Source organism: Astatotilapia calliptera, chromosome 6 (genome assembly GCF_900246225.1).
Source record: "Astatotilapia calliptera chromosome 6, fAstCal1.2, whole genome shotgun sequence".
Taxonomy (NCBI): domain Eukaryota; kingdom Metazoa; phylum Chordata; class Actinopteri; order Cichliformes; family Cichlidae; genus Astatotilapia; species Astatotilapia calliptera.
In genome coordinates, this window is record NC_039307.1 from 38,312,782 (window position 1) to 38,340,367 (window position 27,586).

Sequence of the window (27,586 nt, forward strand, 5' to 3'; positions counted from 1 at the left end):
TCAGCCTGGTGGCTCCCTTCACCTCTGGTGTCCACCATTTGGTTCGGGGATTACCACCACGACAGACACCAACCACCTTGCGGCCACAGCTCAATGCAGCAGCTTCGGCAATGGAGATGCTGAACATGGTCCATTCCCTCGGAATGCTGTTGAAGCTCTGCCGGAGGTGTGCATTGAAGATCTCATGGACTGGGGCCTCTGCTAGGCATTCCCAGCACACCCTCACTACGCGTTTAGGTGCACCGGGTCTGTCCAGCGTCCTCCCCCGCCACCTGATCCAACTCACCACCAGGTGGTGATCAGTTGACAGCTCAGCCCCTCTCTTTACCCGAGTGTCGAGAACATATGGTCGCAGGTCCGGTGATATGATTACAAAATCGATCATCGGCCTGTGGCCTAGAGCATCCTGGTGCCACCTGCACTTATGGACACTCTGTGGCACGTTATGGCCAAACTGTGATTTTGCACAGAAGTCCAATAACAAAACACCTCTCATCCACCAGGAAGAACCCCAAAGTACAGGCAGCAAGCCGAGGGGATATTTGAATACCCACCCCAGCCCACCGCCTGTCACCAGGGGCAACTCCAGACTGAGAAAAAGTCCAGCCCCTCTCCAGGAGACTGGTTCCAGAGCCCAAGCCATACGTAGAGGTGAACCTGACTATATCTAACCGGTACCTCTCAACCTCACTCTCAACCTCACGCACTAACTCAGGTCTCCTTCCCGACGAGAGAGGTGACATTCCATGTTGCAGTTGCCAGTCTTGGTAGCCGGGGATCAGTCTGCCAGGGCCTCCGCTCCTGGCCGCTGCCCAGCACACAATGCACTCGACCCCTACAGCGCCTCCTGCGCGTGGTGGGCCTGTGGGAGGATGGGCCGATGTCCCCTTTTCGGGCTGTGCCCGGCCGGGCCCCATGGACTAAGGCCCGGCCAACAGACGCTCACCCTCGGGCACCCTCGACGGGCCTGTCTCCAGGGCAGGGCCCCGGTAACCCTATTCCAGGCAGGGTAAACTATTACCTTGATGTTTTCCTCATAAGGGTCTTCTGAATCGCTCTTTGTCTGGTCCCTTACCCAGGACCAATTTGCCATTGGAGACCCTACCAGGGGGCAAAAGCCCCCTGACAACATAGCCCCTGGGATCCCTGGGACACACAAACCCCTCCACCACGATAAGGTAGGAGAGGACCTTAAATAGCGGCCAGGGAAAACAGGAACTAATTAACGGCAGGTGCAGATCACCTGAGTTCTGCCCAGGCAGACAGAGAAGAGTGAAGGAAAGAGAGGAGGAGAGAGAGGTATGGAGAAACAACAAAAACAACACTGTGGCCCAACGTGAGCCAGCTGGAGAGACATGGGGACCATGACAGTACCCCCCCTTCAACATGAGCCTGGTGACCCAGGATGGAGATGTGTTGCACCTTGTGAGGCAAATGGTGTGCAATGGGCCTTGTAATCGGAAGGTTACCGGTTCAAGCCCCGGCTCGGACAGTCTAGGTTGTTGTGTCCTTGGACAAGACACTTCACCTACCGCCTACTGGTGATGGCCAGAAGGGCCGATGGCACAATATTGCAGCCTCGCTTCTGTCAGTCTGCCCCAGGACAGCTGTGGCTACAACTGTAGCTTGCCTCCACCAGTGTGTGAATGTGTGTGTGAATGGGTGGATGACTGGGTGTGTAAAGCGCTTTGGGGTCCCTAGGAGGGACTAGTACAGGCCATTCCATTTACCATGCAAATTGATTGTTGCTGCAGTTGTCCAGGTGGCTGGTCTCCACCTGGTCGACCATCCTGGAGGTGAACATGCTGGATGTGGCGGTCTTGGGCTGGTGTGGTTACATGTGGTCTGCGATTGTGAGGCCAGTTGGATGTACTGCCAAATTCTCTGAAACGCCTTTGAAGATGGCTTATGGCAGAGAAATGAACATTCATTTCACAGGCAACAGCTCTGGTAGACAGCAAATTGCACGCTCCCTCAAAAACTGCGACATCTATAGCATTGTGCTGTGTGATCAAACTACATATTTCAGAGTGGCCTTTTATTGTGGTAGTCTAAGGCACACCTGTGCAATATTCATGCTGTCTAATCAGCACCTTGACATGCCACACCTGTGAGGTGGGATGGATTATCTCGGCAAACGAGAAGTTCTCACTAACACAGATTTAGACAGATTTGTGAACAATATTTGATAGTAATGGGTCCTTTGTATATGTAGATAATGTTTCAGATCTTTAAGTTCAGCTCATGAAAAATGGGAGCAAAAACAAAAGTGTTGTGTTTATAATTTTGTTCAGTGTATAGGGAGTGCAGAATTATTAGGCAAGTTGTATTTTTGAGGAATAATTTTATTATTGAACAACAACCATGTTCTCAATGAACCCAAAAAACTCATTAATATCAAAGCTGAATGTTTTTGGAAGTAGTTTTTAGTTTGTTTTTAGTTTTAGCTATTTTAGGGGGATATCTGTGTGTGCAGGTGACTATTACTGTGCATAATTATTAGGCAACTTAACAAAAAACAAATATATACCCATTTCAATTATTTATTTTTACCAGTGAAACCAATATAACATCTCCACATTCACAAATATACATTTCTGACATTCAAAAACAAAACAAAAACAAATCAGCGACCAATATAGCCACCTTTCTTTGCAAGGACACTCAAAAGCCTGCCATCCATGGATTCTGTCAGTGTTTTGATCTGTTCACCATCAACATTGCGTGCAGCAGCAACCACAGCCTCCCAGACACTGTTCAGAGAGGTGTACTGTTTTCCCTCCTTGTAAATCTCACATTTGATGATGGACCACAGGTTCTCAATGGGGTTCAGATCAGGTGAACAAGGAGGCCATGTCATTAGTTTTTCTTCTTTTATACCCTTTCTTGCCAGCCACGCTGTGGAGTACTTGGACGCGTGTGATGGAGCATTGTCCTGCATGAAAATCATGTTTTTCTTGAAGGATGCAGACTTCTTCCTGTACCACTGCTTGAAGAAGGTGTCTTCCAGAAACTGGCAGTAGGACTGGGAGTTGAGCTTGACTCCATCCTCAACCCGAAAAGGCCCCACAAGCTCATCTTTGATGATACCAGCCCAAACCAGTACTCCACCTCCACCTTGCTGGCGTCTGAGTGGGACTGGAGCTCTCTGCCCTTTACCAATCCAGCCACGGGCCCATCCATCTGGCCCATCAAGACTCACTCTCATTTCATCAGTCCATGAAACCTTAGAAAAACCAGTCTTGAGATATTTCTTGGCCCAGTCTTGACGTTTCAGCTTGTGTGTCTTGTTCAGTGGTGGTCGTCTTTCAGCCTTTCTTACCTTGGCCATGTCTCTGAGTATTGCACACCTTGTGCTTTTGGGCACTCCAGTGATGTTGCAGCTCTGAAATATGGCCAAACTGGTGGCAAGTGGCATCTTGGCAGCTGCACGCTTGACTTTTCTCAGTTCATGGGCAGTTATTTTGCGCCTTGGTTTTTCCACACGCTTCTTGCGACCCTGTTGACTATTTTGAATGAAACGCTTGATTGTTCGACGATCACGCTTCAGAAGCTTTGCAATTTTGAGACTGCTGCATCCCTCTGCAAGATATCTCACTATTTTTGACTTTTCTGAGCCCGTCAAGTCCTTCTTTTGACCCATTTTGCCAAAGGAAAGGACGTTGCCTAATAATTATGCACACCTGATATAGGGTGTTGATGTCATTAGACCACACCCCTTCTCATTACAGAGATGCACATCACCTAATATGCTTAATTGGTAGTAGGCTTTCGAGGATGATGATGTGGACAAAATACTCATTTGCCTAATAATTCTGCACTCCCTGTATATAGTGCTTTCTACGCTACCTAAGCACACATGCTTCATTCACCCATTCACACTCGGTCATACAAGCTTTTTTTTTTTCTTGGCAAGTGCTCTCTATCTAACATTCACACACATTCATACTCTAATGAATGCAGCAGAGAGCAATTTGGGGTTACCATCTTGCTCAAGAATATTTGGCATGTAGAATGGAATAGCCAGAGAAGCACAGTGTTGCAAGCCGTGTTTTTTTATTCACAGTGTTGCTTGGACTTCGAGTTTGCCCAGCTTTTCAGCTGCCCTCATCAACCCCTCACAACACACGGCTCTCCCATCAGGCTCCAGCATCCAACTTAAATGGGGAGATACAAACCACACACTGTCACAATGTCAAAGGCTGCAGGTTTGGGAGATTTGCTCCTTGCTGGCGCACATGTAGTGGGCCTTTATCCAAGCCAATGACAGGTACCAACCAGGAGTCCACAGAGACAGATGTGAGAAACCAATTCCTTTTGGGACAGGGAATCTTTGGGAGAGTGGGACAACCAGGCCTTTAGTTTCACTACCCACCCACCTCGCTTACCCCGGTATCTGTGAGACGTCCACCTGGTGAGAAGGAACATGACCCTGGACCTCGGTGGAGAAAGTTTTGCATGCATTGATCTAAAACAAAGCGTACTTATAAATATGCATATGCAGGAGTCTGTATTTCTGTCTCAGTCTTGACCCCAGCTAACTGTTGCTTCGTATGACTCTAGTCTGCGGTGTGTCTCGCAATACTTTGGAATGCTGGCCATGCTGAAGTATTTCATATCCCCTAAATGTCTGTAGAGTGGCCCCTCTCTCTCTCTCTCTCTCTCACACACACACACTCACGCGCGCGCACACACACACACACACACACACACACACACACACACACACACACACACACACACACACACACACACACACACACACACACACTATAAAAGAATCTTGGCTAGACTTCAACATGGAGACAGACCTCCTGCACAGTACTGCCTTTACCCTTCACCAGAGTTTTAAGTATGTGTGTATATGTGCTTCTGTGTCTCTGTGTATATGTCATTTTTGGGCCTAGAGCCTGAGGCCTGTATAATAAGTGTCACTCTATCTGTCAATGCTATTCGCCAAATTTGAAGCAGCTCATTTTGTTCACTGTGGACTCTACACTTCTGCAGATATAATCAATTATTTTTTAAATCAAGTAATTCATTGCATTACTTTTAACATAACTAACAACTAGGGTTATAAATTATTTTTTCCATAATGACCCAGCCACCTTAAGAGTTTGAGTTGGTTGATAAGTGCTTTTTGAAAAACAGTACATCAAAACTACAATGCCTGGCTCTATTTGCCTCATAAACTTTAAATACCTACTCACCTAAGAGGCACCCTATTCAGACACCTGACCCACCACAGCTAGGTCTTTTTGATCCTGAGGAGCAGTGGTTCTGTTATGAGCTTTTTTTAAGCCTTAATCCAGAAACCGTTCAGGAGAATCTTATTATCAACGCTTTGAAAATAGCTACTCGCCGCTTGTGGCCATAAATGAGGAAAAAATATCAACCACTAAATTGATAATGCACCAATCTATTAAAAGGTAGATCTGCATCTATTATAATGAAGCTAATTACACACCCAGTGACCAGACTCAGAAAGCAGTGGATAGATTTTAAATGTTTATTTACTGTGCGCTGGCTGAAAGTTAGTGGGCTGATACAGGGGATATTCCACAGCTCCAAAGAATGATGCACAGGAGCTCTGCCAAAAGACACAGAGAGTTAGCAAATATCCAGCGGTGATAAGGTGCAAACAGAGGCGGGGGGAATTTACTGAGTTGGTCTTTCTTAAATAGCTGGCTTACAAAGGCATGGAGAGAGGCCTTGTGCAGCTTTTGACTGAACACAAATCTATGAATGATCCAGAGTAAGAGTGAGCAGGTCAGGGAACAGGTGAGTGCTTACTTTGAGAGCGTGCAAAGTTTGGATTCAGTCAAACATTTACAGTCTTGACTGAATGACTGGAAGCAGGAAAATATGAAGCAGGTGTAGGAAGGATGACACCCACAGAAGATCCCACTCAGGGGTGGGGCCAGTGCATTGTTAAAGAGACACAGTTAAAGATACACAGAAAACCAGTCTTCAAGGGCCACCAGCCACACCACAACAGCAGCAAAGGAGACCACAGACCAGCATAAACACCAGCAACTAGTTTAATATAATGGGACTGTTGACCACTCAAGGCACATTTTTGAAGTCATTATACAATATTAAATGATATACGATATATCGACTTGCTTCCTAAATCATTTGGTGTCCATCATTGACAATAAGCAGAGAAGTCTTTGTCCTGCTAGGTTTTTGTGGCAGTAGTCTTACCATGGACCTACAGACTATTAAAAAGTTTGCAGATGAATGATTTTGTAGGTTTTGCATGCAGCTGTGATAGCACTGAGGCTCTGCCAAGCTCAACACACACAAGGAATAATAATTGCATCTTCATAAGTACCAACAGAATGCTGAGGTGTACAATTGTAAATGGCTTCATTAAATGCAACGCATGCATGAATTCACTCTAGAATGCCCGGAACAATGATACTCTGTTTTGTTCAGATGTGGGTGATGTAGGATTGAAGACATATATTGCATCAACATAATTGATGGCATAAATGACATATTAATGTAATATGTCATTTAGAAAAAAATAAGAAAAAAGTGTGATGATGAATGAGCCAGTTTAAAAGGTAGCTGGTTAGTTTGACAGGCCACCAGGGTCAATGACCTGCAGTCCAACAGTATATAATGTTTATGTGACCTTCAGTTTCAGTTCCTCATCAAAATGTGTTGTAGCATTAATAAGTTATGGCAGATATTTTTCCTTTGTTTTCTTTCAATCTAAGGGCAAAATGGTTAATAAGAGATAAGATAAACCTTTATTAACTCCTGGAAAGTGGGAAATTTTTTGGTCAAGGCAGAAAGTACAAGTTAAGAGCATTAAAAATGAATAGCCCTGAAAATGAAACATTAAAAAATTAGATCCCTGCCTCTGCTAAATTATTTATATCCCCACTGGGGATAGAAACATACCATAGAAACATTCCCACTTTGTGTTGACCACATACCTGATTGCTGAAGTTAGGTTATTCAAAACCCAACTTGTAAAATACATTCAAACCTGTGCTATCTCACTGTTATTGAATGCAGTGAAATTACCATAAATGCATCTTACTTTTTTGGTGTCATTTTGATTTTCCCACGAACAACTGCAAAATACTGCATTACTGCAGAAACCCATGCTTAAATTATAGTAAATATTGTCAAATCTTGAGACTAAATTAGTTATCAAAAGCTTGCAAAACAACTTTTTCCCATCAAATCATAATTGAGTTTAACCGTGATAGCACCACAACAACCATGAAAGAATGAATATGCTAATGTTTTATTTTTGGAGTAAGAGTTTCAGCTGTGACTCTGTCCATAATTTCGTCGTACACGTACAATAACAATAAAGGGCTGTTCTTCCGTTCTTCAGTACTATTCTACACATATAACTTATTTGTATTATATAGCATTCTACAAAAGAACTAAAAACCAAACAAAAACAAAAACAAACTGTTGATGCAGTTTCTGTCACCTGGGGCCCGTTCTTCGTACCTCGCTAAGTAGGTTAGCCGGATTAGATTGTTGACGATTTCGCGTGATCTTGGATCGTTCGGTTCCCCGAAACTCATCCGGGACTTGCTGTCATAGCAACAGAGCCGTAAGCGTAAACCTGCTCGGGAGCAGGCTCACTTTATGTAAACAGGATTAGATCGCGGCCACGCAGGTATGTCCGCTTCATTCATACGAAAGCAACAGCGATATTTCTCCACTGTTTCACCATAAATAAATAACATCAATGTAACTAAAGATAATGCAGCACTTGATCCTTTTATTGATGTCCCACAGATACATACAGGTCATTTCCTAAAAAAGGGAAATGTACTATTAACATTCTATTACATGTATGTGATTATTACAGATGTAATTCATATTTCAGAGTAGTAATTGTAAATTACTTCGTGTAATCAAGATGAGAGACCACGGCTATAAAAGCGAAGGTGGATTTGGGAAGCCTGTCGCAGCCATGTCCTGTCCGTTTACGCGAGCAACCCATTGCGGAAGGTGCAAGATTGATAAGGAGAGTCCTCAGAATTCACCGTATATTGCGGGATAGACAGGATCCTTTAGCTCAGCGCGACAGTGTGCTCATAGAGAGATATCGATATTCCCGTGAGGGTATTATTTACTTAACCAACTTGTTGACGAGGGGGTGCAGGACCACCACCTGTCTTTTTGTGCTCTGCCCTTTTCTTGGTTGCTGTTATAAACAAACAGATTATTTCAGGGTCTCTTTCCAAGAGACGAAAAGCAATAAAAGTGATAAATATTACCATTCTGTAGAATATTCTTATATTTCACTTTTACCTGTTCCCATGTTCTAGTGGGTCCTGTTGTGGCTCTAATGTGAAAGGGGATATAATATAACATATTATAATATAATATAATATTGGATAATATAGTGTAATATAATAAATCTATGAATAAATAATAAAGTGACTGAATAGTGGTATTGTCATGCGCTTTGGGTGCCTTGAAAAGCGCTATATAAATCCACTCCATTATTATTGTTATTATTGAATTACTTACGAGTTTAATTTGTCAGCAACTTCCTGCCAGCCCTCTCTCCTTGCTTTTGCAGCCTTTGCAGTGTTCCCTTGCGTTTTAATTAAACTCTGAAACTCCTGAAATCCCTCAATCAAGAGTTCTTGCTCTGCTGCCAGAAAATACCGAGCGCGCCCCTTCGACATTTTCGCCGACCAATCAGCGGGTTGCCGATCAATGTTTCTACTATCGATGCGTAGCCCCTTTTACGACACCCAGTGATGTCACATTACTGCGTCCAGCTGTACTAATCGTCAACAACAGGTGTGTTCGGGGAACTGGATTAGCGAGCTCACGGTTAGCGCGATGGTTTGGTCTTGGATGTTTCATTTGATCTTGGATGTAGTGAGCGACGTACGAAGAACGGGCCCCAGGGCCCTATTTCAGGAAGCCGGTTTAGAAAACTCAGAGTGAAAAACGATACTCAGGGTTGAGTAACCCCGAACTGTCCAACTCGGAATATTCGGTTTCAGAAAGGCTGATAACAATTAGTTCAGTCAACGCGGAGTTGCTTTAACCCCAAGTTAAGCGCACGCACGAGGATACATAAAGCCCTGATTAGTGGAGCACAGATTAAGCGAGTCACCATGGAGACGGAGGGAAAGAAGGCGCGGTCAATGTATTTTACAGCGCTTGACGCCGAAATACTGATGGCAGCATATGCCGATAACATGCAAATTCCGTGGAAAAAAAGTAACACAGCCTCAGCTGCAAAAGAAAGTGAGCATGCATGGCAAAACATAGCCGACAGAGTCAGTGCGTGAGTGTTAATTTAAACATTGATCTAGGGATTTCCACCCATTTAACACGTTATTTTATCATATGTTATTTTATTTGTTATTTTATACATTTTATTTTGTGACGTGATGTGAGCGCAGGTGCAACCCAACAGGCCCCAAACGTGCCTGGCAGCAAGTAAAAATGAAATATAAAAATATAGTCCAAACAGGTAAGGTGTAATTGTATTATGAGCCATAGTGCTTGGTCTGTTTGTCCCATGTAAATCAATTGCAGTTAGAGGCTACATTAATTTTCTTTCTGTAAGCACTTATTGAAATTATCTGAGCACATTACAAGTACATATTTGCTTACTCTGTATGCTCAAATGTGACCCGTTATAGCCAACAGAAAAAAAGCGGAGGCCCGAAAAACAGGTGGGGGTCCTCCACCACCACCACTCACAGAGGCTGAGCAGTTGGCCCTCAGCCAAAACAGTGGGCGCCCTGTGGCCGAAGGCATCTCTGCGGGGACATCCTCTGAGTCAATAACCCCGCAAGACACAAGTGCCTACATAGGGGGTGAATTCAAAATAATACATGATGTGCATACATCCTTTCTTCACAGTCACCTTTGCAGTGCTGCTCATTCATTTGATAAACTCTTTACCATAATGGATTATTTTGTAGTGAAGTTATTTTCCTACTGATTTTGCCTTGCCTCAGTCTTGGTTGTCTTTGAGAGCATAATGACAATGAAGTGTAAGGTGATTGGTATGTTTGTTAATTGCCATTTGGTCCCTTGTAAGTTATAAGTGACCTGTATAAACCTCATATTCTATCAGTTGATGGTGATGGTGTACTGCATCTGGTGCAGCCTCCTGTTGAGCCAGACCAACATGCAGTTGTGAGTAATACTCCACAGATTATATGAGTTTACAGTAGAACAGCAATGTTGTTTATTTCTTTACTACAGGAAAATAATGAAGAAACATTGACAGCTGTTACAGAGGAGGAAGCAACAGAGACACTTTATGAGGTTTACATCTTTTAATACTTTGTGTACAGGAAATACAGGCGACCAATAAAGCCAGTTGAACAAAAAATCAGTTTATTCTTCTTTCAACATGTTGAGGTGATGGGTCAAAGGAAATGATTGTGACATATGGTGTCTCTGACTGCTCTTCCATCTTGTATGTCCGTGGGAGGGTCAGGATGTTCATGGTTTGGATCACTGCTGATGTTTGGTTCAGAAGGACAGTGTTCTCCTCTAATTGTGGCAATGTTGTGAAGAATCACACATGCCACAATAATGTCACATGCCCTTTCTGGGGTGACCCTGAGTCTTTGCAGGCACTGGAACCGGGCCTTAAGCATTCCGATAGTCATTTCAATTCTGGCTCTTGTCCTGCAATTAGCCAGATTATATCGCTGCTGTGGGCCCGGTTCAGGGTCAGGGTAAGGGGTAAGCAAATAGGGTAAACATGGATACCCCCTATCACCAAGCAAGTAGCCAGTGAACTCTCCTAAGACAGAAGGATACACTTCAGTTCAAATGTCCCTGAAGCAATTGGTCTTTATATATTTTAAAGTATTCTCAACTCACCATGTCCAAATTTTGTGCTCAGTGTACATTCACGGAATATTTGTGAGTCATGGACAGAGCCTGGCCACTTGGCTTCCACATTTGTGATAATGTTGGCAGCATCATATATGATCTTCACAGTGCAGAGAACACAAATTAGCATCCATTACTATAATGAAATAATGTGTTATTTTGAAATGCTACAGGGAACTATGTACCTGTACATTAATGCTGTGGAAAGACTTCCTGTTCACATAGTCTCCTTCATTTACTGAAGGAGCAATGATTGGAATGTGAGTGCCATCTATACAGCCAATCACGCCTGGGAACCCTGAAAATAAATGTAAAATTTAAGTAGTAGTCCAAGTATCACCACATCATGAATTAAGTTTTGGTCATCCTGATACCTGCAATTTTGTGGCATCCCTCTTTGATAAATCTTGTGGGTCTATGACCAGGGAACACCACAAACGAGTACAGGAGATGTTTCAGTGCAACTGTAACATTCCTGACTGCCCGACAGACGGTAGCCTTGGAAACGTGCTCAGCATCACCAATATTATACAGAAAGCTCCCGTTTGCAAAAAACCGAAGTGCAATACAAATAATATGCAATGAACTGAGAGCATGTCCGCGATGTGTCACATGCGTAATATATGGCCTGAGGATGTTATTCAAATAAATTATAGATTGTGCTGAGAAACGGTAACGTTCGCACAGAAAATCATCAGGAAATGATAAAATGTCCAAACGAGCTCTGATCACTCTCTCCCGGCGGAGAGCTCTGCGGAGGATTTGGGCTTCACGATCTACTGGCTCTTCAAGGAAGGGGCACGCCATGTCCGACACTTCCTACAGTCAGGTTTCCGACAAAGGGGCGGAGACAGTCAGGGTTAGTTGTAGTAAACCTGCTAGGGGGCAGGTTAGCTTCACGGCGTGTGTCGTCATAGTGACTCACTCAGGCTTCAGCTGAACTCGCTTTGTGAAACCGAAAACCCAGAGTTTTCGTTAACTCAGGGTATACTTACTCAGATTTTGCTCTAAACCGGCTTCCTGAAATAGGGCCCTGGTGACAGAGGTCAGTAGAAATGATCGATTACTGTTGCCATCCTCTGAGCTGTATTTTCAGAGACGTGGTTACTAGTATGCTCTTATTTTGAAGGCAGCCTATTTTCCTGTAATTGTGCGCCTTGGCGTTCTTAATTGCCGGGACAGCCTCTGTTGACCCTCCGGATTTATCAGTTTCCATGTGACCGGGCTTTCATCCACACACACACACACACACACACACACACACACACACACACACACACACACACACACACACACACACACTGGCCCTCCAAGGAGAAAGTACTGGACCTTGCCAAGAAGACAAAGGAGAGCGAGAGAGAGCGAGCGTGTGTTTTCAGCGACAGAAAGAGGGGAGCGCAGATACTGGGGAGCTTTCTTTTTTTTTTTAATTCCACATTTTTTACGATTCTCGGATCATAAACACTTCAGGAGTTGCTCATATAAACATGCACTTACGAGGATTTTCTCTTTTACTGGCATACCTTCTCAACACCACGCTCGGCAGCGCATTGAGTCTCAACGACTATTATGAATACTACGAGCAGGAGCAGCTGGATGAGCCGGTGAGTGTGAAGCTGTTTGAAAGGAGCGCACGTCTCTGCTTACAGTAAAGTTTCAGCTGATGCAGTCACTGAGGACGTCCAGTGACTCAGAGATGGCGTTCCCACTGAATCACAGTATATTATCAACTTTGTTCACGCTGTGGATATTTAGGGATTAACGTGATCAGCTGAATATCTCATTCATTTTGCGTTCATGAAGGGATCAGGAATGAGGTGCAGGGTTCCCTATGTGACTCTGGTTCCTGTTGCTTAAGAATGCAGACAGTTGTCTTCACTGACATTTTGTTAGTTTAGAATAGACAGAACTCTACACAAGTGTCACTCATGCATGAAGATGTGTATCCGAACAATACAGCAATATCTAAAAAGTAAAATCGAGAGTGAATATAGAAAGAAAACCTTGTTGTTGCATTCTTTAACTGTGTTTTAAGCTAGGGTGGGAGTGGACTTCTAAAGACTATGAAATAATCCCGCTGTTGTCCAACTGAAAGTTAGTATGGATGAAAGATGGACTGGTGATCTCTCTCTGTCTTCTCTTGCCCCTGTTTTCTTAAAGATTCTGGGACCAAAAATCAGGAGAAAAGCAAGTTTATGATTTGCAGCCATTCAGACTTTGACTAGTTTAGTATTAGTATTTAAGAGACCTAGAATAAAGTGAAAGCTTAGAGGAGTCAATAATGTAAGTCTCACATGTAACTTTATTTACTGGTCTCTTAAAGGAAATAACTGCTCATCATAAGAGTTAACACCAATATTAACTATCCCAGCTGTTCACGCTGGTACAGCTGTTTTTCTGTTGACAACTATCTATATCCAACATAAACTTCTGCCAAATCCCAAACTCAGGGAGCAACCCACTGTGGTGACCTCTTGTGAGCAGCCAGAAGTAGCTTCTTCTCTTCTACGGTATGTGGGATATTGTTTGTTAGCCTAAAAGTTCACTTTTATTTTTAAATCAAGTTGAAGTCTTTGCATATTGCAGAGAATTTATTTGCACAAGTAACTGAATGGACAAGAATATTCAAGTTTTTTTGAAACACAAATGATCTCTTCATCTATTTGTGGGTGGGCTATGTTAATAATAATAATAACAATAATGGATACTTTATTGATCCCCATGGGGAAATTACTTGTTTTTCTCTGCATTTGACCCATTCACTCAGTGAAGCAGTGGGCAGCCCACTAAGCAGGCGCCCGGGGAGCAGTGTGTAGGGACGGTACCTTGCTCAGGGGTACCTCAGGGTAGCCGTTAAGTGGATTCGAACCGCCGACCTTCCAATCATGGGGCGACCACTTTACCTACTGAGCTATCCCTGCCCCGGGACAGTGGCAAACAGTAGTGAACCAGTGACAGGGACAAGGCTCATTGATTTCATGTGGGGGTGAAGGCTGGCTTGCGTGGGCCAGTCCAATTGATTTGACAAACTTCATGCTGGTTCTGATAGAAAGGTGTCAGAATACCCAGTGCATTGTAGTTTGTTGCGCATGGGACCGCACAGTGGCAGACCGGTCCCATGCTGACCTCTGTCCACAACCGAAAGCAACAGTGGAGGCAGTGTGATGTTTTGGGCTACGTTCAGCTGAGAAATCTTGGGTTTTGTGGCTGTTACTTTGAAATGTACCACCTACCTAAACATTGTTCCACACCATGGACACCCTTTCATGTAAACAGTATTTTCCGATGGCTATGGCCTCTTTCATCAGGATAGCGTGTCCTGCCACAAACCAAAAATTCCCCAGATTCCACAGATATCGATTGGATCCCATAGACATTTAATTGAGCATCCGTGGGATGTGCTGGAGAAACAAGTCCGATCAATGGGGGCCCCATCTGGCAGGAGTTCAATGATCTGTTGCTAACATCTTGGTCCCAGGTACCGCAGCACACCTTCAGACGTCTTGTGGAGTCCATACCTTAATGGGTCAGAGAGATTTTGCCAGCAAAACGGGGACCAACACAGTATTAGGCAGGTGGTCATAATGTGCGTGATCAGTGTATATAGTTCATTTCATCTTGATTCAACACTTTTTCCCCGCATCTCAGGTCAAGGAACACAGAAACACTTGATTTCAAGCATTGGTTCATGAACCAGCATCTTTTTTTTTTTTACATAGAGGATCTTAACTGGCTTGTGTTAAATTGCTATTATAATAATAATGGATTGCATTTACAATTCCACTATTCATTCACTCTCACATTCACACACTGGTGGAGGCAGCTACAGGTGTAGCCACAGCTGCCCTGGGGCAGGCTGACAGAAGCGAGGCTGCCATATCGCGCCATCGGCCCCTCTGACCATCACCACTAGGCGGCAGGTGAAGTGTCTTGTCCAAGGACACAACGATCGAAACTGTCCAAGCCGGGGCTCGAACCGGCAACTTTCCGATTATAAGACGAACTGCCAACTCTTGAGCCACGATCGCCCTTGATCATGCATACATACCTGTTGAGTGTTACAGCAATAGTTGGACTAATACACCACCAAAAAGCTGCCAGCAACACAGATTGAACTGAATGAACAGAGGAACTGGAGGAGAGGAAGGGAACATTTTTCAGGGCAGCAGGGGTGGGTAGCAGTAGGGATTAGGAAGAGGTATTTTCAAATTAGCCACAGAAAAGAGCCAATGGAGGCAGGTGTCACAGGGGTCAAGGGTGTTTGTGTGTGTGGGTCTGGGTGGGGGGCCTTTCACTGTGTCTGATGAGGGTGAGGTGGCAGAGATAAATGCTGAGCAGTGGCATGAAGTCATGTGATCTCAGGGTATTGTAAGCTGCAATGATGAGTTTCTCTTGTAGCTCTGGCTGTTACTCTGAGAAGTTTCACCAAGTCATCCCTGCTGTCAACCTTTTCAAGACAGACTGGCTTCTTGCGTTTTCTTTCCCTTGCTAGTTGCTGCTAAGCACCAAATTTAACATAATCAGATTTTTGATTGCTCAGACTTTAACTGAGCAATGTTGTCCAAGTAAATTACCCCAAGCTCTTCCTTTCTTCTGTTTCCTTGAGGCTGACAATGCTGCTCGGGTGGCAGTCCTTAAAGTCATTCAGCTGTTGTCAGTGAGGCAAACTCCAACTCCACAGTGCTGGACTGCAGCTGGCACTGCTATTTCTTATTATTTTCTGGAAACTTGCCATGGGTTACTTTAAGTTGAACCTTCACCAGATGGAGAACTAGTTCATGTTCACGTGCAACTTTGCAGTGCCCACTGAGCCTATAGAAGAAGGACTGCTGTTGTTTCCTACAGTTTTACACATTGCTTTGGAGCTCATCCATGGGATTTATATATTAAGCTATGAAGCGTAATGAATATTGGAGCCTCTATTGGAGCGCTCCCTACTAGGTATCTTTTCTTCTAAGACAGGGGTGTCAAACTCATTGTACACTGTGGGCCACATACAGCCCGATTTGATCTTAAGCAGACCAGACAAGTGAAACTCCTCTTATGTGAGTGTAAACAAATGGCCTATTTAACTGTTTTTCTACATGTTAAAGAAAAAGCTCTTAAAATTCTGGTAGGTCATTGCTCAAACTTTCAATTTTTTTGTTGATATTGTTCTTTTTTAGCTGTAGTCATAAAACAAACAGATTTCTGTTGTAGAAAGTGAAAAACATAAACTTTCCTGAGAGGTAGAGCCGTGAAGGAAGTGCAATTTTATCGTGGTGGCAGCAAGACAGCCAAAGTAAGATCTTTTTGCAGAATCTGTTTACCTGCTCTTTAATTGTTTGCTGTTTTTGCTGTTTGGTGGTCGTTGAAATGGCTTTATGAGCTTTTAGCTGAGATTCTGATGTTTCTGTGGATACCATACACATCTGTATTTTAAAAATCAGATCTGGCGGTACATCACGTCAAACTAGAAGTTCTCCCTCTTGCCCCTGCTACCGGGGGCATTAGGGTTCAAACAATCCAAATGCATTTTGGGAGATGTAGTTTATAGTCAGTGTGCGCTTTTAAACACCATATAGTAAACTTATTTTAAGACAATCATGCACATGCTCTCATGGGCCACATAAAATAACATGACGGGCCACATTTTGCTGGTGGGCCTTAAGTTTGACACGTGTTCTAATATGTGATCTAGAAGAAAAAACATGTTTAACTCCTTGCAAGGAATGTGCGTGTGTGCGTGTGCATGTGTGTGTGTGTGTGTGTGAGACATTATAATGCACACTTGTGTATCATCCTTCCCTGATTCATTTGACTTACTACATTTGGCTTGGTCTTGAAGGAAGGATTCCCAGTCAGCCTCTCCAGTGAATCTTGTTGTCATTTATCTTTACCAGTTTCCTGTTAGCTCCTCTTTGTTTTTACCTCTCCTCCACGTTTTCATTGGCCCACAAGATTTTAACTTTATTTTTTTTTGCTTGATAGCTTTATATGTATATTTTTAGTTAAACCCTATCAACCTACTGATCACAAAAACAATTTCAGAATATAAATAGTGTTGCAGGGTAATAATAACACATTACACAAACCCACTCCTGGAATAACAGATGAACGTTTGTTTTTCGTTTGTTTTTTTTTAACCACAAATTGAAATACTGCATGTGCTAGGGACTTTTAACAAACACATTAAAGGCCAAATTTGTTGTTACTGGCAGCATACTGGGCATTAATTTACAGCGTGCTAAATGTTAGCACATTGAAATGAGTTTTTACTGAGACTTTCAGTGGAACTACTCTCACTGTGTGGTTCTGGCTAGAAGGCATTCAGTTGCTTTTATATTAAGTAAGGGTGCAATTAAAGTTTAACTTGGTAGTCAACTAATCTGTCAATTATTTTTCTGACTGGTCAGTGAGGCGGTGATTAGGTCCGGAACGTGTTGACTTTCATTTTTTGGAGGTCATCTCCTTCAGCCGAGGCATACTCGTGGGCCCGGTGTGAACTGCAGTGGCGCCAGCGACCAGCCTAAGCAACCAGACTGTCCAACACCTTTGTTCAGGGCTCATACTCCTGCAGCTGTTCAAACTGGTGGCAAACCACTGCAGCCTGCTCCTGCTGCATGTCAGCTCGGCCACCATCTGGGCCTGCGCCTCAGCTGGCTGATTGCAGGTCCACCACACTGCAGCTTGGGTTTTGGCACCAATGTGTCAATAAATTACCCATGCACACATGGGTCCTTTATTACATGTGGAGGTTTTTTTTTTATTTTTTTTTATTTTTGAACAGTTTCTGCAGCAGCTGAGAAGACAGCTGGAAACCTGTTGCAGATGCTCAAATGGGGAGATGTGATCAGATGATAAAGGTCAACTATGTGTATTAGCCTCCCCTGACACCACACCCTGAACCCACTGCTCCACCCCTGCCACAGTGGACTTCAAAGGCCCTCTGATAAGAGGAGGCAGGCCAGAGACTGTTACAACTTTAACCACTCAAGTAGACAGTGGCACATTCAAAGACTCAGTGGATCCTACCAGAGGAACTGGCAAAAGCTCTTCGATTGTCTTGAGGTTTAGGTATTGTTACCATAAATCAGACAGAGTTTCAGTCAGTTGCCACCTCTGTTCCAACATCTTAGAATAGTTGCTGCTCTGCCTGGTAGAGGCTAGAGCTGTACTATAGCATATTGTCCACGATAATACTGATAAACTATTTTAAGTGTCATTGTGATATCATTGTTATAGCAACAATACGGGACAACCCCAGACATGTGTGACAGTCAGAGCCACAGGTTAACTTCCAGTGAAGATTTAATAATACAGGTAAGCAAAAAATCAGAGCCAAACTAAGATGCGGAGATTTTTAAGATACAGTAAAATGCTTTGTATTCATATGTACAATTAATCACGTCGTTAGAAGTTGAGCTACATTTGTGAAGAGATTTGTAATTCAAATCATTCTAACTGAAAAGGCTTTGACATGTGGGCACACTCATGCTTGTTTGCCTTTTTTGAATTCACATTAAATCTAAATCTGGTGGGTGTCTGAAGATCCTCTCCTTTATTTCTGTGTTTTGAAAGAAGGTGAAAGACCGCTGGTTTGGCAGCATTGCTAAGGTATAAGTCAGTCATCATCGAAGAGCTGACTATTATGAGCAGGGCCACAGATTGTGCGTAACTCTTGAAGTTGGAAAGATCAGTGTTTTCATAGATGTTGTAGTAATGTAGTTGTAAGTTTACATGAATGGCTATTCATACTGCCACTATGAATGCTGACAAGTTTGGCTAATATATCAATAAATAAAAATATTTTTTTGTTAAATATTGAAAAAGTAACCACAGGATGAGCCCAGACAATGGCATTGTGGGTGTCAAAGTCATATGTTTGTGTTAGAGATGGGCCGATCCAATATTACGTATTGGTATCTGTCCGATACTGACCTAAATTACTGGATCTGATATAGGAGAGAAATAAAAAAATTAATCCGATCCATTAAATATCACTAAAGCACCTTAGAAAACTTGAGACATGGTGTAACTCAGCTCATAACCTTAGCACGTCGGAGCAGTATGCGTTAGTGATAGAGCGGCTGTGGCGTGTGAGACGTGTCTAATTGAGCATTTTGGAGCCTCGCTACCAAACTGGCATTTCATCTCAGAGAAAGTTATCCCATTATCCCAGAGAGAAGTAAAGCAAGTGTGTAAGTTCATCTCTGAATGTTTGTAAAGCATTCCAGCGTTAAGCTTAACAACTGATATATGGAGCGACTGCCTCTCTCTCTCTCCCTCTCCTGTTGCTACTTCAATCATGAAACTGATCACTGATCAGCTGATCGGCTTTTCATGACTCCGTCTCTTTTGTTTGTTTATTGCCCACTTTGTGCCTGAAAGAGGAAGCCAGCGGCTAAACAACAGCAGCACGTTTAAGCTTGATACGCTGTTGTTAGAAAGTACTATTAAATAAATTCTACACCAGGATCCTTTTCTACGTAGCTGATAGCTGGTAACTGTGCAGGGGCGGATCTAGCAAAGTTTTGCCAGGGGGGCAAAAGGGGGGCACAAAGAAATACTTTTCTTTCTTATTCTCATTTAAAATGTCTAGCTTTTAATAAATAATTATCTGAATCTTACACCCAAAGTTTTAATCTGATGTAAAATGTGTGTCCGTTACTGTATATAGTAACTATTAAGTCTAATATACCCTAGTCAGCTAGAGTACTTTTTCCTTTGGGAACCATCTGTGCAGTCTGCAGTTCTGTTGAAGAAAGATGTTGAATCTATGTAATTATTGTAGAAAAATAATTGATTTCTGTGCATTTTTATTTATTTATTTATTTATTAAATTTTTTTTACACGTGCATTAAATTAAAGTTGACTACGTCGATTAAGCATCACGAGGCGGGGGGTGGTTCCCTATTTTTTTTTTTTGCTGTGAGTTGGCAACCCTATTAGTTAGGTTGTTTAATATTTCTTTACTCTTTAAAATACCAGAATAGGGTGGAAGGTGTAGGGCTTAAGTTTATTAGCTCCGTATTAGGGCTGGGCGATATGGCCCAAAATTCATATCTCAATATTCTTTAGCTGGATGGTGATATACGATATATATCTCGATTTTTTTTTTAGCCATAAAGTGAGAACAAAAAGAGAGTTCTTATCAAAGCTGTGTCCCAGATCTCACACATCTCTGTAGTAACATACAGTGTAGATGTACATGAAAGATTACTCAGAAATAAATTATCAGCATTTATTAAAATAATGATCCATAAATAAATAAAAATGTTGTTTTTGTGCATAACAAAAAGCTCACAATTGTGCAGTCGAAATGTAAACTAAAGACGCTGAGCATAATAACAAAGACTACTGTGAAACTGACAGCCTCGAGTGACGCCATCCAGCCCCAGGCACGGGGCGATCCGTGGTAACTCGTTAACGGTGATTCGCCGCATTATGGCATTAACGTCATTTTAACAAGATTAATGCTAACAGCACTAAAATGGTAACCTCCAAATGTTTTCTTTTTACCGACCAGCTAATCTTTGATAGCTGCCGTGTCCATCTTGTCGTTGCCTGCAGGTGAAGCGATGGGGGAGGGGGAGTTGTGTTCAGTGCAAGAGAGAGGCGAGGTGGAGAGTAACGTTGCGTACAGACAAAAGTGGACGAAAGAGATGCAAACTAGCTTGCTTGCTGAACTATGAAATATTTTGGGTGCAGTGTATTTTTTGCATACAGGTTTAACAGAATAGCTTTAGTGTTTGTTTGCTTTTTTGTTTTTTTTTAAACTTGAGTATGAACTTATACAAAATGCAGCAAGATATAAAAAAAAAACACTTTTATTGATTAAAAAATACACTATATCGGATTCATGTCAGTATCGGCAGATATCCAAATTTATGATATCGGTATTGGTATCGGACATAAGAAAAATGCCATCGTCCCATCTCTAGTTTGTGTTAAAAGTGAAAAGGAGTGAGCTGAAAGATGCTGAAACACTGTAGAGCTGAGCTGAAAAGGAGATTGAGAATGGGAATTCTGTGTGGGTTTTATTCAAAAAAACATATTTTAGCTACCACCCCGCATTTGGCCTTATATTTGCTACTGGCACATGTTTGCACATGTTTGCCAGAGCATTTTTGGCATATGCTGTCAAATTTTTCCATGCTGTTCTTATCTTTCCAATTTGAACAACTTTATTTTTCCGTTTCTTGGCCTGTTTTTGCCTCTTTAGACCTCAGATGTTGGCATGGTGGAGCTTTGAAAAGTCCACATCACAATAACGCCTGTTTTTAAATCTGATGTCTTCAATTAATAATGTTTATCTTCTGTCTCCTCATGTGCTCAAGAAACATTTTCTTTAATTATGTATTTTTGACCTTCTGTGTGGACAGTTGACCAATTGTTTGATGTCTATACTAGAGGTAATAAGTGGTAACTTATCGGTTGCAGTAAGTGAAAAAGAATTATTAAAGTTGACACATGGTTTAAAAATTGGTTTGTATAATGAAACGTGAACATTTCTGTTAATTAGGTAGAAGTATAAAACTTGAAATGAACACTAATGCACATCCTGCTATTTTCATTAGTATTTTCTTCACCAATAGACTGATGAGTGGAGGTTTTGAAATTTAAATTTTCCAACCAAAGTCTAAAGCTGTGTTAACATGCCAGTTTTTTACATAACAAAGTGGTCTTACTCAGGAGTGGGTTTAGAGTATGTTTCCTGCAGAGGTCATTACACAACATCTCATGCTTATATTACTACACTTGTTCATGCTGAGCACTAGATTTTCCATCTGACTGAACAGAAACAGTGCAAGTTGTGTTTCTGGTATTAATTTTCACTCCAGGAAATCTTGACAAATTGAGAATAGAAGTAGGGATGAAAAAGCAAGTCAAATATTGCTGTTTCTGTTATCTTTTAAATGAGTTTATGGTTTACACTGATCTGTAACATAGAAACTGTAAATGACCCTAAATTCTGAAATAGATGTGGTGAATTAACAGTGTATTTCCCTCACTCTCTCACTGAATCTGTCTCAGTATCATCCTGTATGTGGGTTTATGTTGGTCCATCACTTACTTCATCTTATAGGACTAAGGATAGATTTTAAGCTTTTATCTTGAACCAGTTACCACAAAGTTTCTCTTTCATCTCTTAGTTTCTGTCTAGCCTCTACCAATCTCCCCCCTACTGCTGTCTGTCTGTATCTCTCACTCATATTTCACAAACCCCTGGAGTCTGCAGAAGAATGTAGTGTGTAATTAACAACCATTTTGAAGGAATGTTTTGTGATTTATCCAGCTTAGGCTTACTACTCTGCCTCAGTACAGAGATATGTACCCTTTGGTTCCACGTACTGCCTGCTGAAAATATACATAACCTTACCACTGTGAAAAAATAAAATGACTGTGGTCGATTTAAAAAAACACCCAGAAGACATTGTAGTCAGATGTAGTCATAAACAATACTTTGAGATACTTAAACTTCTCCAATTAGGGTAAACCTCCTTTCCAATTCTACACCTAGAAAAGATCTTGGGGACTGGGGCCTCTGCCAGGCGTTCCTAGAGTAGTGTCACTATATACTTAGGTGTGCCAGGTCTGTCCAGCATCCTCCCACACCACCTGATCCAACTCACCATGTCCCAATCACTAGTTTTGGTAGTCAGGGATGTTCGCCAGGGCCTCTGCTCAACAAACATTGCACCTGACCCCCTGTGGGTGGTGGGCCTTCAGGATGGGACCCATGTCCCTTTAGGGCTGTGCCCACCAGCACCACACGCTTACCCTTTGGCACCCTCTCCTGTCCTGGCTCCAGGGCGAGGCCCTGATAACTCTATCCTGGCAGCGTGAACAGTTCCGTCAATGCATACTCATAGGGGTATTTTGAATTAGTCTTTGTCTGGTCCCTCACCCAGGATCAGTTTGCCATGGGTGACCCTACCAGGGTGCAAAAGCCCCCCGACAACATAGCTCCTGGGAACCCTGGGGCACACAAACCCCTCCACCAAGGTTTTGATTCATGGAGGGAATACATTTTTTTAAAATTTATATAGCACCAAATCACAACAGCTGAAATGTCAGTCCTATGTCACATAGAACAATGGTGTAAAAGAAGTAGGCATTATGCTAAACCAAATACTCTTAAGACACCCATTCTGTCCCGCCATATCACATAGTGACTCTAGGCAGCATTCAGGGACGTCACACTATCACATGCTATGACACACTGGGTCCATCTTTCATTATACTACATAGTACACTGAGCTAGTTACCCCAAGCACAGTTCGCCTCTGTCAGTGCGCCCCAGGGCAGCTGTGGCTACAATGTAGCTTGCTATCGCCAGTGTGTGAATGTGTGTGTGAATGGGTGGATGACTGAATGTAGTGTAAAGCGCTTTGGGGTCCTATGGACTAGAAAAGCGCTATACAAATGCAGGCCATTTACCATTTACCATTTCTTAACCCATGCCAGCTAAGATAGGCAGTGAAAAAAGAAAAAAAAGGGGTCCTAGATAGCATGCAAATTCATATCAAGGTTGTGAGACTGCCTCATAATGTGGATCTCTGTAAGCCTATGTTGTTCATCATGTTAGAAATCAATGCTAAAAGGGGGAGGGTATGCCAGTGTGGCCAAGGAGTATCCTTGAGTTAAAACACGACAAGAGATTTCTGTCAACTCTTAACAAAGTTGCATCTGCTCTTATATAACTATCATTAGCTTACAATTTTAAGTGTTTAAGGTATGTGCTAACTAAAAATAAAGACAAGATGATAGTTTATTACATTTTAATAAAATTTGCAGATTGTTTCGGTGAAGTTTAATAAACTCCTTGCTATCTAAAATATAACAGGACACCGGAGTATATTCTCGAGCATCTCACACTTCTGATAATCAGCTGTCTGCTTGATGTTTATTCAGCTGTGTAAAAACTATAACTTTAATCTCAGCCAAGCAGATTTACTCAGGAACAAATAAAATACTACAAAAAGCCAAACAGTAACATTTTTAAGTTATCTACGTGACTTATATATCATGTTTAACCTGAGTAGCGAAAGACGGCGGTGGGTTTAAAAACGATTTGCCGGGAGTCCGGTGTTCTCACGGCTCTAGTGAGCCTTGCCCCCGGCTAGCTATCGAGCTAGTGGGTAACAGACGTCTCCAAAAACATCGGAGCGCTTTTGAAAATATGTGGTGTCTTGATAAACTGAGCAGATATTTGAGGCTTACACAGCTACATTCTCGCTTGAAAATATGTTAAACGTTTATTTTGTGACCCAGAAAGAATAATAAGAGTAATATTAAAACTAACTAGCTGCCGCCATTGTTGGAAACTAAGCAGGGCTGCGCTATGAATTCTGGGACAGAGCTACTTCTTCTTCGGGGTTTAACGGCAGCTGGCATCCTTGTATATGCGGTGCTGCCATCTTCTGTTTCAGTCCATTATTACACTCTTAAATCCTGCTACTTATTCCTGCGTCTTTTGGGATCTTACAAAGCTTCAAATGACGCGTCAACTATTAAATCAGTCATCGACGATTTTGATAGTCGACGTAATCGTGGCTAATATTTACAGTGTTGGGGAGTAACGGAATACATGTACCGCCGTTACGTATTTAGAATACAAAATATGAGTAACTGTATTCCGTTACAGTTACAGTTTAAAAAGGTGGTATTCAGAATACAGTTACTTTGTTGAAATAAATGGATTACACTGCGGTACTTTCCCGTTTCATTTTGTCGCGGGTCAGGACTGTTTGGGTTTTGTTTGACAGCTACGTTCTGTTGTTCCAGGCGGCAGCGTTACGGTTGCCATGGTTACAGGGCGACGCTCGCTCTCTCTCTGCGACTGTGTGTTTCCTGGGTGAGAGAGCGCTTTTTTGTTGTTGTTGTTGTTGTGCTAAGCTAACAGGCAGAATGCTACAAGCATAGCTCTAAAGAATGTAGCATCATGGGCAGTGTAGTCCGTGCTGCAGGGAGAATGGACTGCCATACACGTTATGGTTCTGTGAGCGCGAGGAGGGAGAAAAAGGAGAGTGGAAAGGTACGAGTTGTCATCGAGGAAAAACGGGAGCTGGAAGCATGTAAATATAATAATAACCACTGCAGCCAAGAAGAGAGCCTGACGAGCCCAGTTGTAAGTAAGCTATTAAGACTCGACTGTACACCGTGTTCGTGTTTTCCTCCGAAACAATAAGTTCTGTTGGAGCAGCCTTTCAACGCCTGCCTCTGTCTTTCGCAAGAAAAGTTGACCCACACAACAAAGTAAAGCTATTTTTCGGCTACGAGCTGACAGGCACCCCGCCATATTAGTCAGAGGTCCCTTTACTACAGTTCGGAGTCACGGACCTTCAGTAATAGTAATAAATCACACAGCAATAGTACATTCACGTTGTTGTAAAAACCACGATAATATATTAAGTAATCCAAAGTATTCAGAATACGTTACTGTCATTGAGTAACGTAACGGAATACGTCACAGAATAAATTTTGGGGCATGTATTCTGTATTCTGTAATGGAATACATTTTAAAAGTAACCTTCCCAACACTGAATATTTAGGTATACACACTTCTATCAAGCAAGCAAGTTTTGATTGTAACCCTTTTCTTTAGTATTTACTTTTAGCACATATTAATTAAACATCTGAAAAATCCCATTAACACAACATAAAAAACATAATGTCACTAGACAATCATTGTAGACATGAAGATAATTATTATCGAATTAAATTGCTCATATTCTTCATACCAACAAACTATCCAGAGTAAATGTGTGCTCAATAACAATGTTGATCCTTCAGATGAAAGTTAACAGGTGTTAGTTATACAAAATATTTGTTAGATACTGCTTTTGGTGTTTCAATGGGATTTGGTGACATTAAGAAAAAAAAAAACAACTCAAAAAACAGCCTTATCTTAAAGAATGCAGTCAGGGCATTTTCTAGTACTATATAACATGCTGCGTGCAACTCTCTGTGGCTATTTGAGTTTCATAGTACAGAAAGTGTACGAGTGTATGACATCTGACACAACTTGAACAATATCAGAATTGTGTGCTGGACATGGTTTAGTGAATAACTGTGAATAACTGTCTGGAACAACAGAAGTCTTTACTAACCGAATACCAGAGTAACTTCTCTGTGATCTCTGCATTATAAATATTATTATTCTTAGGTGATTTTCCCTGAAAAGTATCTGGAACTTGTTCTGTCAGTAAAAGTTCCAGCTTCAAGGTTTCTTGAGACTGCAAATTAGTAATTAATAAAGCAATGGCAGATAGACATAAAGCAATGGCAGCAGACACAATGCTACTGGACTTCGAAGATTAGGCATCACAAGAGATCTTAACAAACTGGAGTCGGAGACATCCACCTCCCCTATGAACAGCGTCGTCAGTTCAAGTTGAATGAGGCAAAACACAGTTTGCAGCTGTCAAACGCTTTTGGAGGCAGAGTTGTTCCAATGAAAAACAAGTTGGTCAATGGTAAGGCAATTTTATAGAAAACACACCGGCAGCAGCTTTTTCCTCCAAGTACAGGTTGATAGGCTGGTGCTGCATAAGCCGCTTGTTGCATTCCTCTGACTCACTTCCTCTAAGGCCATGTTCTCTGGGGGCAACCCATTCAGTTCTTAAAATGGTTTGACCTGATGATCCATGGTAGTTACAGTCTCTTCGTCTTCTATGCTTCCGCACGTTGTCATCCATTCTGATACACATAAAAACTAAGACAGGCCTTTGTCTGCCTGTGAGTACAGCTTTCAGCAGCTCAGCATTACATGTGTCACACATTGTTGCTGCTGTTTCACAGCTACTACCCGCTAAGAAAGCACCACATAAACTGCCACTCACCTGCTTTATTTCTACAGTCACTGGAAGGTTCACATAAAGCCCACGCTCCCTACTTTAATGACATTCAAATGCAAATGTAGTTAAAAGTAACACTGATGAGCTCTTTTTGACTGCCTGTGATATATTCAGATTTAACCTATACTTTACTAAAACTGTGGCTGCTGTGTTGTATTCTCTCTTTTCTTTTTTCAGCTAGAAAATCTTGAGCAGAAAAGCAGCATACTCAATCTGTAGCCACTGTGTGGGTTGATGAGTTTTGGAAAGCAGATGTTATCTGATTTATCTTTTTTATTTTTTATTTTTTTTAAATAGTGTGACAGACTTTTAAATGTGACATATTTTTTACGTTTGGGAAGAGAAATTACATGATTGTTAAAGTGAGATGTACTTTATCCCAGATTAGGGAAACTGTTCTGTTACAGCTGTTCAAGATAAATTAAACAATTAAATAATTAAATTAAACACAAAGAATAAATTTGAGAATTAAGCACACTTAAGAATAAATAGACAAATAGTGTAAATAAAAGCTTAAATGTATAAAAACACAATTTAAAATGGCTTACTAAATTAAAGTGAACAAACTTAAGTGTGTAAATTTAAGTCTAACTTGAAGTGATCCCCTGCTGAATATCAAAAAAGTGCAATAACATGTCTTAGTGTGCAGGGTGGGGAAAAAACTATTAAGATTTCAGTGTTGTGTGTGGTCAGGATTGTCCATGTTGGACAGAAATTTGTTCTGTGGCCTCCTTCTGTGAGCCAGCTTTCCTACCCAATTTATTTAGTCTGTTGATGTTACCAGCTCCCAAGCTGCTCCCTGGCACACCACAGCAAAGTACTTTGTGCTCAGGATTAGTGACTGAGAAAAGATCTTCATCTTTTTGCTGCACAAATTG

The 27,586-nt window shown here is 42.0% G+C and overlaps 2 protein-coding genes across 2 annotated transcripts in view; one reads left to right on the plus strand and one right to left on the minus strand.

Moving 5' to 3' along the window:
* Nucleotides 1-11,673, minus strand: part of LOC113024556 (putative nuclease HARBI1) — a 33,068-nt gene extending 21,395 nt beyond the window's left edge. The window contains exons 1-4 of the mRNA XM_026171736.1: nt 11,241-11,673; nt 11,052-11,164; nt 10,855-10,966; nt 10,503-10,774 (exon numbers count right to left, since the gene is read on the minus strand). Of these exons, the coding sequence (XP_026027521.1) occupies nt 10,503-10,774; nt 10,855-10,966; nt 11,052-11,164; nt 11,241-11,673 (930 nt within the window). The remainder of the gene's footprint in view (nt 1-10,502; nt 10,775-10,854; nt 10,967-11,051; nt 11,165-11,240) is intronic.
* Nucleotides 11,674-11,965: 292 nt separating this feature from the next.
* The window catches only part of vegfc (vascular endothelial growth factor c), a 101,119-nt gene continuing 85,498 nt past the window's right edge, over nt 11,966-27,586 (plus strand). Inside the window, exon 1 of the mRNA XM_026172105.1 lies at nt 11,966-12,470. Coding sequence (XP_026027890.1) covers nt 12,354-12,470 — 117 coding nt within the window. The 5' untranslated portion in view covers nt 11,966-12,353. The remainder of the gene's footprint in view (nt 12,471-27,586) is intronic.